General features: G+C 40.0%; 2 protein-coding genes across 2 annotated transcripts in view; both read left to right on the top strand.

The window, feature by feature from the left end:
• The first annotated feature begins 5,084 nt into the window (after positions 1–5,084).
• On the top strand, positions 5,085–8,098 carry LOC138045188 (uncharacterized). The gene is made up of 5 exons (XM_068891603.1): positions 5,085–5,442; positions 5,690–5,738; positions 6,244–6,450; positions 6,654–6,923; positions 7,967–8,098. The coding sequence occupies exons 1-5, from the start codon at positions 5,089–5,091 to the stop codon at positions 7,987–7,989; spliced, it is 903 nt and encodes a 300-aa protein (XP_068747704.1). The 5' UTR covers positions 5,085–5,088; the 3' UTR covers positions 7,990–8,098.
• Positions 7,995–11,339, top strand: part of LOC138045015 (uromodulin-like) — a gene marked incomplete at its 5' end in the record, with an annotated part of 7,219 nt that continues 3,874 nt past the window's right edge. Inside the window, 2 exons of the mRNA XM_068891373.1 lie at positions 7,995–8,175; positions 9,949–10,221. Of these exons, the coding sequence (XP_068747474.1) occupies positions 7,995–8,175; positions 9,949–10,221 (454 nt within the window). The remainder of the gene's footprint in view (positions 8,176–9,948; positions 10,222–11,339) is intronic.

Genomic DNA, 11,339 nt, shown 5'->3' with positions numbered 1-11,339 from the left:
GTAAGATAGACATCATTTTTGCTACTTTTACATCACGAGAATGGCCTTAAAAGAAGAAGCGAACTGTGCACCATTCGGTTTGTTGTATTCGTTGAAAACCGTCTTGTGTTCTCCGCGGAACTCGAGACAACATGTAGACGCGCGCAGTAAAATAGAAAAGTAGGAAAGCTGATGACCGCAAAACCGGCCAAGGTTCTGCTATGACAATGGGTTTCTCCAGTTGTAAATGTCAGTGTTTCAGTAAATCATCTTCACGACGGCAAGGTGAAAGTAACTCAACAGCTCTTATCAGTGAGTGCGGCGGAGGGTGGGGGAAGGGGTTCATGTAGCAACTCTCGTGAGGTACAATGAAAATTATGGCTTGCTACTAAAACCATACCAACAGATTAAACAAAAGAAATAAGAAATGCTAATGAAACACTGAAAGACTTGGATAACGCGGGAAATGACCAAATTAGAATGCTGCACTTGCATTCTCCCGGGTTCTAATCTCGTTCCGTTCCGATCACTGCAACAATTCGTCGCTGGTGATTTTCTACTAGTCTTCCCCTGCGTTTTGGGGTTTTCAACCATGCAGTGTTGGGAAAGTTAAGATTATGACTTCCTTATATAAATTGTCTTGCTCCTTTTCTCTCACACCGTAACCCTGCACTCGCTTCAAGTTGTTGCCTTGAATTTGCAAATTCACCATCTCGCAAAATACTGTAGTTTCTGCCACAGTTTTTTTTAAATGACGTTCAAACGAGCACTGCATGACAGTCAAACTTTCTGGTTGGTATTCTTGACCGTCCTTTTTTATAATTTCAGCGAAAAAACGGCAAAAAACTGCATGTAGCTCATGACGGGGGATAGCTTCCAACTTTCTCGCTTCGTTACGCTGTTTTAGTTTTGGTTTTTGCCTCTCAGGTTGGCAAGCTCTTCTTCCGGCAACGTAGGCGATCTCACATTTGCGGTAAGATCGCTGAGAAAGTCCTGAGAAATGGAAAAATTTGGCAAATCTCCGTGGCAAAACTCCGCCATTGTCAACTACTACAAACAGAGACAACAACGCCGACGTATGCTTTGTGCTGATTGGCTAGTTTCTATTACCTATTGTATTTTCTGGGATTTGATTGGCTTAAGACAAAATGTCCTATATTTTCTAAATACAGTTTGCCTGTTTTTAAAGGAAAACCCTATCTGAAACTATCCAAATTAATCCTTAATTCGGGTCATTTTAAAGAATTAAAGAATAATAGCTACGCTGACAATTGCAGATTAACTACCAGCTATATAATTAGACCCACAACTCTCCTCGCTTGCTTCATCCACCTGAAAGTCTGGATTAGTAAACATGGCGGAGAACCTGTCATCTCCCAACGGATTACTGACATCAGTGGTCTGAAAACAAGACGACCGCTTACAAAGAGGAAATAACTATTGCCAGGGTTGATAATGATTGCCTTGATGTTCTAATGCAAGAAAACTAAATAAAATTGAAAGAATTCCGGAATGATCTTTCCGACTTATCCGGGAAGAATGAAGAACCTCTTGTCGCAGGGTACATTACAAGTGCAATACCAAAAAAATTACACTGCAAGTTGCGGAAGGGCACTGCACTCTGCCAGTGAAATCTGCAAAGGACCTACTCGCCAAAGCAACAATTAACAACAATCGCCGATTCACACTAGCAGCTTGAATCGAATGACAAACAGACCGAAGATTTGCTCGTCTAATGTAAATTATAGACGGACAATTTACCTGATGTTGGTCGTACGGTTGTAAATTTCATATCAAAACGGACAAAATGAAAGTTCTTATAACAGCAAAATTAATTTCCTCAGCTATTGAGATGTTCCATCAGGAACCACAACTCTCTCTAAGCTAGTTCAATTCTCTTTAAAATGCAACCGGCACTTTTTCTTGTGGTGTTATGGTTAGCGCTAACCGCGTTCAGTGCCATGGAAACCTATAGGTTTTAATACCCCTTAACTAATAATGGTTAGCGCTAACCAAGCTTCGAGCAACCGGTCCCAAAAAAACAAATTGACCTTGAAAAACAATCCCGATAGACGACCAAACTCACGGTCAAAATAAGAGTTTGACCGTGGCCCCCGCGTGATTTTGTCCGCTGAGACGACTACGCCGTTCAGATGATTTGTTCCTCTCAAGTGAGACAATTACGAATATTTTAGTCTTACGAGTCCCTTTCGGAAAAAATAGGGCTCATTGAGCTGAGTAGTTGACGAAACCGCACACACAAAATAACATTAAAAGACAATGAATGATATTTCGACATCACTGTTTTCACGAGAAAGTGTTACTTACATTTACTGTCTTCTTCTTGGTATCCTTTTTCGCTACCATCAGCTTCTCGGCTAAGCTACGGTTTACTTTCGGGAGTTTCTAGTTAAGAAAGGCGCAGTACAATTACAAGGGAACGAAAGGTTTACCATGTACAATTCTACATTATCCTCCACAAAAATCTAAGTAATTAAAATAGAGATTGAATAGTTTGTATTAACCCGCCTTGTGTTGATCAGTGCAGGTACTGATAAACCAGAATGTGTTCGTCACCTGACGATTGATGATCCAACGAGATATTATTATTTCAACATTTATGGTTCAAATGTTTACAAGTGTGACCATCGCCTGACAAGGGGCTGGTACAAGTTCTTAATTGGTACAGTAATGGCCACAACTTACCGATCTGGAAGTTCGCGCCACTGTGACACCAATTATCGAGGTTGGTTAACCGAAAGTCATCCATCCGTTTCAGATGGGATTGTCAATCGCAAAGTTTGTTTTACTCACTCATCAAGTTCAAGGTGTCTTACTCGACGTACATCAAGGTCCGAAACTGTGGGGAATTTTACGTCTAAAAACTGAAACTCACACTAAATTGTTACCTTAATTATTGCACCGATCGGTGAATGGTATTGACTCTGTCAGGGACACAACCTGCACTTTTTAGGCATTGTATATGTCATCACATACGCGAAGAAATTACTGAATGCTGATTGGCTGACGCCGAGAGTTCTCCTATGCCAGCCTCCGAACACTGAGCAGCCCAAAGGGACTCCGGGAAGAGGGTAGGCGCCGATGGGGAAATAGGGGAATCTTTGCCTCATTAAGCACTATCGTTTTATAATCAGTCAGCCGACAATGAGGGACTTAATGTTGAAAGTGCACTGTATAATGAACTATCTCTGAAAATTTGAATGCGCTCTGAGCATTGATGCTTTCAAAATTTGAAGGTTTACAAAAAATGTCCGCTATTATTAGCGAGTTTGCCACCAAAGAATTTATCAGTTTTTGATGGCTAATAATTGGCTCGTTATCAGAGCTTTTTATGAAAGGCCTCAAATTGGAGATTGATTTCAAATTGGGGGTTAAGAGTGGGATAGGGATGCTCCACTTTCTGGGGTGTTCTGCATTCGCAAAATGCCCTCTTTCTTTAGTGAGTTATCCTACAAAGAAATTTATAAGATAGAGCGCTTTTCAGTAATTTTAGAATAAGGACGAATCAAAAGAAGAAAATGGAGGTAAGCAAAATTCACTTCAGAATCTCTTTCAATCTAAAAATCGGCCAGCTAAATTAACAATGGCATGACAATCGTATTTGATACATGTAGTCTAATAAATACAACTTATATTGGAGCAGTGCAAGAATTTTTAAAGGTTTTCATAGATATCGATTAGTCCACCAGATTCAATTTTGACAAGCCAACAGTTAAAAGATGCAAGGTGAATGAATATCACCGTACCAACTGTAAGAAAACACAAAATTTTGGATTATATTATTTACTAGCCTTCATACAGTCTTATCCCAGCTTGCCCTTCTCCCTACCCCATTTATTGCAGAGCAACGCTAAAATAGCTTGTATTCATTGTGGTGTTTTGTCTACTCGAAAAACGTGCCATGCCCTCTTTGTTAAAACTGACTGAGGTCATTTACGAGTCATATAAGAACACATCAGACATGGCATATCAACCGTGAACGAGCTTGAACGAATATAGGTAAACTATCTTACTCCTCGACAAATAAAGAGGTTAATTAATGTTTAAAAAAAAGCTATGGTGTTGCGTCGGTTGTAGAGTTAAACACCATCTCGGTGGCAACTCTGCTTCTCTGTGAAGCGAACATTCGCACAGATTTGCTTTCACCTCGGATTAGTAGATAAGACTGATTGAAAATAGACCTTCTCCTATATCTCGAGAGAACAATGAAGTAAATTTAATCTCATGAAGAACTCTTGGCTGAAGCTCAAGGAATCCAACTGGGGGGAGGTGTACTCCCAGAAAAATGGGGTGGGAGTGTGCAGCCCCCTTGCTAAAACCCTTACCCTAATTCAGACCAAAGTCTACGATTTTTGCTATCCTATTTCAGACCTATTTTCAGACATTATTTCAGCTTTTACACGGTTGGCTTAATAATTTGAGAAGGGCTGTGTTGATGGTCTTATCGCCTAATGATGAAGAAGAATTCGAAGCTTCTTTTTAAAAACCGTGATACCCAATTCAAGACTTGAGTGAACAAACTATACCCTATTTCGGACCAAAATGGTCAAAATCGATACCCTATTTCAGACCAAATCGGCTAAAACACCATACCTTTTAAGACCACACATACCTATATACTCAAATAAGGGAGTACTCCCCCCCCCCCCCCCCAAATCCTCCTCCGGGTGAATACACAAAGTGGAATTCTTTGTAGACTACTGTGTTGCATATAATGAGAGCCAGGTTTTCCGGGTTTCCCGTTTGAATACAAGCTTCTCTAACGCTAAAAGCTAACAATGTGAAGATTACATCGTAAGAATTTTGATTACCCTGGTGTATGGAATCTTCGCACTAAATTTGAGATTCACTTCTGAATCTAATTATTGTGCGCCTTAATAACTCATTAATCTACGATTTTGTTTTTCAACGACGTCAATCAGTTTGCAGACAATCGCAGTAGAAACCAACAAAGTCCATTGGAAGTAGCCAATCACAACGCTGAATGTGAATGTGATTGGCGTTGGTGAAAACGAAACCCTTAGCTTGTTTGGTGCAGTGAAGGTTTAATCGGATCAAATCAAATACAGCGATACTTAGGTCAACGTAATGGCGGCATCTCCTGTTCATTCAAGTCATCTCACTTTAGTTGTGGTGCTTCATCTTGTTTTTTCAATCGTTTCCATTACTTTCCTATCGTATAAAGTTTATTTCCCGGATAACGAGCTCTCGACCAAAGTTTTTCATTTGGAGAAAGAACTTTTTTCAATTCGCGAGGAGATATCGCTCGCAGGAACGAGTTATGGCGTAACTACGGTTCCATCGCCAATTTCGAAGTCCACCGCAGCGAAATTCTATAGAAATGAACGATACCGTCGGACTGTCAGGAAAGATCCTAAATCAGGCTCTAAAGACGCGATTCGCCGTGCAGAGTGCGTCAAGAATTTACTCAACATTCTGCAGGTATGTACGAATTCCTTATTGATGGATTCCATCCAAGTCCCCACATCAGTAACGCCAGAGAAATCCTTTCTAACTTAAAAGTGATTCGCCACTTGTAGTATGTTTATTTTCTCCTGAGCATTATTATACGGGCACTAAGAAATAATTTGGTTTTATTTCGCCGTACATCTGTTTATCGGTATTCCTGTTTCGTATTGTTTATCATTGTTTATGTTCTTTCAACGTAATTCTACTGTTCTGATTGAAGGTCACCGACATCGCTGTCAACGGAACTGGGAAACTAGTCTGTATGAGAGGTCGGTAAAATTATATCAGCTTCTTTTGGTGAAATTCCAAACTTTATTTTCTCAACAGAAGCCAGCCAAGAGTCTTTGTGTCGCCGCATAAATAGCAATGCCTTTGGTGCTTGCTTTTTCGTACATTTGAAACAATGACCGATTCGGAGTTAAGCGGCTAAATCCGGAAATTAAAAGGGCTCTGTTGGCTGGGAGAATTTCTTTTCAATTCGCGTACAATAAAAATCTGTCTTTGCACCATCAAAATGCGAGAAGTAGTACTGGTGATTGAAAAAAAATGTGTCGATGCACGGTAAAATTTTTGGAAGAGAAAAAACAGTTATATGGTGTGCACTCTTAGTATGTTTGAATTTCTTGGTGTTGTCCTTGGACAAATAAGATTTTACTTCATTGTTTCTGCAACGTTACCTTACCTGCGATGCAACTGAGCACCCATTGATGCGGGAGTCGATCTAAGGAATGTAAACGGAAGCTATGTCAGAATTGTTTCTTCTTCTTTCATAAGGTCCCCGAGGCCCTCGCGGAGGGCCAGGTTCACCGGGTCCAGCAGGAAAACCAGGTCCCCGAGGCAGCACAGGACTACCAGGTTCACGTGGTCGTCGTGGTCACAAAGGCACTGATGGAAAAACAGGTAAACCAGGGATTCCAGGAACAAGTGCCAATGAAACGTTTATTGAAAATTTGGTCAAGAAAATGATGGTAACAAACTTTGGTGAGTAAACATTGTGAACTGAATAATTATCTCTTTCTTAGTAGCTCCATACCTTACGCCATTGCACTCCATTTTTATGAGAATTCTTCCTTTTGTTTTAGAATGCAAATATGGCTTTTGGTCACATGAGCGAAAACACTCTAGTTCTTCAAAAACATATCAAGCTTACACTTAGTCTGATAAAATATCTGTTATACCAACAGGTCCTCCTCGATTTGTGACAAAGACTCCTTCGCTCGTCTCTGTAAGAGAAGGGGAAAATCTGTCGCTGGAAATTTCTGTATCCGGTAATCCAGCTCCAAAGATCACGTGGTCAATGCATGGTCAAGATTACCGGGATAGAAGCCGATTTAACATTACAGATAAAATCTTCGAGATTAGGGCCGCCCGCTTCGAAGATCAGGGGATGATCACGTGCCGAGCTGAAAATTTGTTTGGTATCCAAGAAACAAAAGTAGACCTTGTTGTTTTAGGTGAGCCGGTTTGTATTCATTTATGCCGTTATAAACGTTAGACAGGAAATGAACCGGAAACAATATCAAATTTCAGTGCTGGGTTTAAAAAACGCCAAATTTTTGTTCCTAGAAGAAGTGTCTTTGGCATGCATTTGACCATCGAAAAATACTACAGTACATTTGATAAAAGAATTTTAAAATTAGATTGTTAAAAACCCCCAAAACAACATGACGTCTCCACGCTATCGTAGCGTCATTATCGAGTTAAAAACTATACAAGAATAAATCTTTGGTTACTGAAAACAATAAAAGCTAATCAAGTGGCCAACTAAAAGAAAACTTAGCAATTTCAGAGTCCGTTTTTATATTCAGATTAGACTTGATTTTCCTGATAAAGACCATTCATAATACTAAACAATCGGTTTTTTTAACTACTGTTCATTGTAGTATTTATAGAATTTTTCTTGTATAATTTTTTTCACTCAATAACGACCGTCAGGATAGAGTCGAAGCGTTATTTTTTTTTTTTGTTTTCTTTCTTTTATTTTTTTTTTTATTTATTTGCCTTTTATAAGAATTGATGCCATGAATGGATAGTGGATTGGATTCCCTGTACTGCATTTAATTTAACTATTGATTTACTGAGAGTGAGGTCTTAACAGGAAAATCTCAAACTGAGGCCTATCGCTCGGTTAATACAGTTGAAGGCCTAGGTTTGAGATGTTCCTGAAAAGACGGAACATTCAAGGTTTTTACAATCTTTAGTGATTTGCTTCACAGTAGCAGGCCTGGTATCATTGTTGGTTTAAGCGGAAGCGATCACTTAATATTCGAGTAATGCGAACGCTCATCAATTAATTTCTTGTTTGAAATCGCACTGACGCTTACTCTGTCAGATTATTTATATTCGAGACAAATTATTGCAATTTGGTTTGGTAAATGTGGTCGACATTCTAAAGAATCAAGGGAGAAACAAATGTCAAAAAATACAGGGAAGCGCCAATTGGTCCTACATAAAATTTCCTTTGGTTTTTGTCCTGCATCTATTTGATTCCTAACAGGTTTGTGGGCATTAATGTCATAAAATCCTTCCAGGTGAACTGGGCCAGATCACCAGCAACACCATTACCTCATAACCGAACTGTGACCAGTAAAGACAGTCTTTTAATCACCAGCACTGCGGTCGATGATGGTGGAATCTATTTCTGTACAGCAACAAACAAATATGGGATGATTATTCACGGAACTTTCCTTAAAGCGAAACCAATTGGTGAGTGACTGAAAACTGAAATGGCAGTCTTTTGAAGCAATTTGCTTGTTATTGAAGGACATTGAAGGGCCAAAGCAGCATGGAAATATGATTAAAATAGTTATGAACAGAAAGGTCCATAACCCAGAAGTCTCTATCTACGATGGAATGCGGCTCATGAGTTTTTTTATATTAGGGAGCTTTCGCAACGACGTCGGCAACGGCAACGAGAACGTCGTCGTTAAACTTGAATCCGCGTCATTGTAATCGCTTTGCGACTGTTCCTAGCATTTTAACGTGACAAAGGTGTGACAAACCCTCAAGAACGAAACTAGCATGAACGGCAATAGTTTAGGGGAGAATTTATCCTAAAGCGCTGACGTTCTCCTTAAAACCTCAAGTTTTGGTCATTTAACGTTCTTGTTTTGCTATCGAAGGCAAAGAAATAGAAAGAAATGAAAAGATGTACGAGCAGGGCGTGCAAAGCAATTGCTTTTGCTCACCAAATATGCAAATGTGTGACGTTCTCGTTGCCGTCGCCGTTGTCGAGGCTGAAGCTCCCTATTATCTACTTTTAAGGCCGGGACACACTAGGCGACCAGTCGCAGCGTTGTTGCTCCGTGTGTACTTCTTGCAAAACAAGTCGTGGCTGCGACACGACGCCTGTTCGGTGCACACGCAGTGATCTCGTATGAAGGGGAATGTGAACTAGTTTTCTAATTCAATATGGCTGACCATATGACGCTCTCTCATTGGTTCATTTATATTTTGTCCCAGCGACTTGTTTCCGGAAGTGTACACACGGTGCGACAGGGCTGCACACGAATTCAAACTGCTTTGAATTTGTGCGACTGATCGCGGCCACAAAGTTCTGCCGGAGGGACAATGATTTTCATAAAATTAATAGTGTCACACAAGGCGAATTGTTGCGTCGACTTGTCCCCGCGACGTGTGACAGCGACTTATCGCCTAGTATGTCCTGGCCTTTAGGACAGCTACTTCTAGATTTTTGCGTGAACAAAGCGTGGCGGTATTGTGTTCTTTGCACGGTTCATGATTTTGCATTAAAGCAAGAGCAATCCCTCGTGCATATACTAGATTGCAGATCAATCAATCATGCGCGTTGTGGTCATCAGGGCCAATCTGATTGGCCATAATTTGGCGGGACTCTTATTCTAATTGATGGGCCAAAGATCGACACTTCTGGGTTAGGGGCTTCTGTTATGAAGCATTTTGTTTTCAAGACCTCGGTTACATGAATTAAGTTTCCGCTGAAAAAGAACGAGAAAGGTCTTACACAATACAGCAACGAAATTTGGGCTTTTGAAGAGCTGCATGGTATTTGCCGTTGGCAGGTTGTAAAAAGATACTCATCTATGGTAAAGGTCCGCTATTTCCATGCCTTTCATCAGATCTATTTTTTCCTATCCCATTCGGGGTGTCTTCCTTTACTGTGCATGATTCCTCCATGCACCTGTAAAGAGCGCAGCTTACTTGCGGAATAGTTTTGGTTTGAATTATTTGTAGCTGTTCTTATCGAGGGATGTAAATGAAGCGGTTTCATTGGAGCATATCCATGCAGAGGGAAAAAACTTTAAAGTAAAGTGAGCGTTAAAAGTGATTCCAAGGTTCCCTTTCCTTATTCCCAATAAAATTCAAGAAATTAGGTTGAATTTAGATTTATAGACTCTGAACCAAGCCATTCACCAGGAACCTTTCCCTGCTGAATATTATGCCAAAGTCTTATGAGGCATGTATGACCACTATAAAGTCTTTTGCCTTTAATTTTCTCAGAATCTCCTGTTTTCACCTCTAAGCCGGCGACTTTAATCACAGTACCCAACATTAGAGATTCTGTACGAGTCAACTGCTCCGCCAAAGGATTGCCTCTACCGCAGATCACGTGGTACAAGGATAACGTCATAATAAATTCCACCACTAATATCACCACAGATCAAGTGACCAGCGAGTATGAAATTAGTCAGTTTGAGCCCTCGGATCAGGCAACATACAAATGTGTTGTTCGCAATGAATACGGCGACACAATAACTGCAGCTGCAAGGATTGGTTAGTTATCGCGAATTTTCATCAATTCGCACCTTTTGCAACCATTTCTTCCTGCAACTTTTTAGGTTTAAGAGTGTAATGCGCTTGTGAGAAGAATGGTAACTTAGTTGCTTAGCAACGAGTGTCTTCCAACAATGATCCCAAGAGTGCGACCACTACCGAGAACACCCTTTGCCCTTCATTAACCGAAAATAGAAATTCATTTTATTTTACGGGAATTCAATAACATCTCGTCAAAGACTTGAAGATCCCACAGAAGACTACCTGTGAGTTGCGGACACAATTACATAACTTGGGAAGTACATATTCACACACTATGTGCCCGCGACTCACAGGTAGTCTGTCCTAATATCCTCAGAGGCTTTGACAATTCTTCTACGGATTTTGTTTGGAATTCTATTTCTTCTTCGCGGCATGCTGCATTAAATTTGTGTGCGTTTAAAGTGTACATGTACTTGCCATAAATGACCATCAAAAAATGTAAACGACAGTGTTATTGATGTTATTGTTATTCCAAACACGTAATAGACTTTACAGGGAAGAAAATGACACCATAATGATGTTATTGAAGATGGATTACCATCATTGCGCCATTGAACCAACGAATGATTAAAATAACATTTATTCGCGAACATGTACTTCCTAAGATGTTATTGAATTCCCATAACATTAAATGAATTTTTATTTTACTGATATTGAAGAGCATAAGGTTTAATTTCAAGTTCTTTTTTGTGCAACCAATCAATTGCCAACCTCAAGGAAGACTCGTGTGATTGGGTAGTATTCAGGGGCGAAAGTTGTTAATTAATTTAATTAAGCAATAGACCACAAGTTTCTACGGTTTATAGGCTGATAAACCACGCTGGATGTTGTTAGAACACGAGAAGAAGTCTGACTGGCCTTTCATTGAAATTCTGAGGAGAATTTACATGCTGATCACTCCTGGGAGTCAAAGCGTTAACTTGTTTAATTTCTTGGGATGCTTGCTGCAACGCTTCCCTTCCACGCGAAAACGTCGCTGAAGCAAGAATGCAAAATAAATCCTGCCAAAATCATAGCAGGCTATGAATTTATCCTCTGAGGAAAGAGTGGTTGTACAAAAAAAATTAAATTACCCT

Source organism: Montipora capricornis, chromosome 4, assembly GCF_036669925.1.
Source record: "Montipora capricornis isolate CH-2021 chromosome 4, ASM3666992v2, whole genome shotgun sequence".
Lineage (NCBI taxonomy): Eukaryota > Metazoa > Cnidaria > Anthozoa > Scleractinia > Acroporidae > Montipora > Montipora capricornis.
This window is presented reverse-complemented; position numbering and strand designations above follow the sequence as displayed.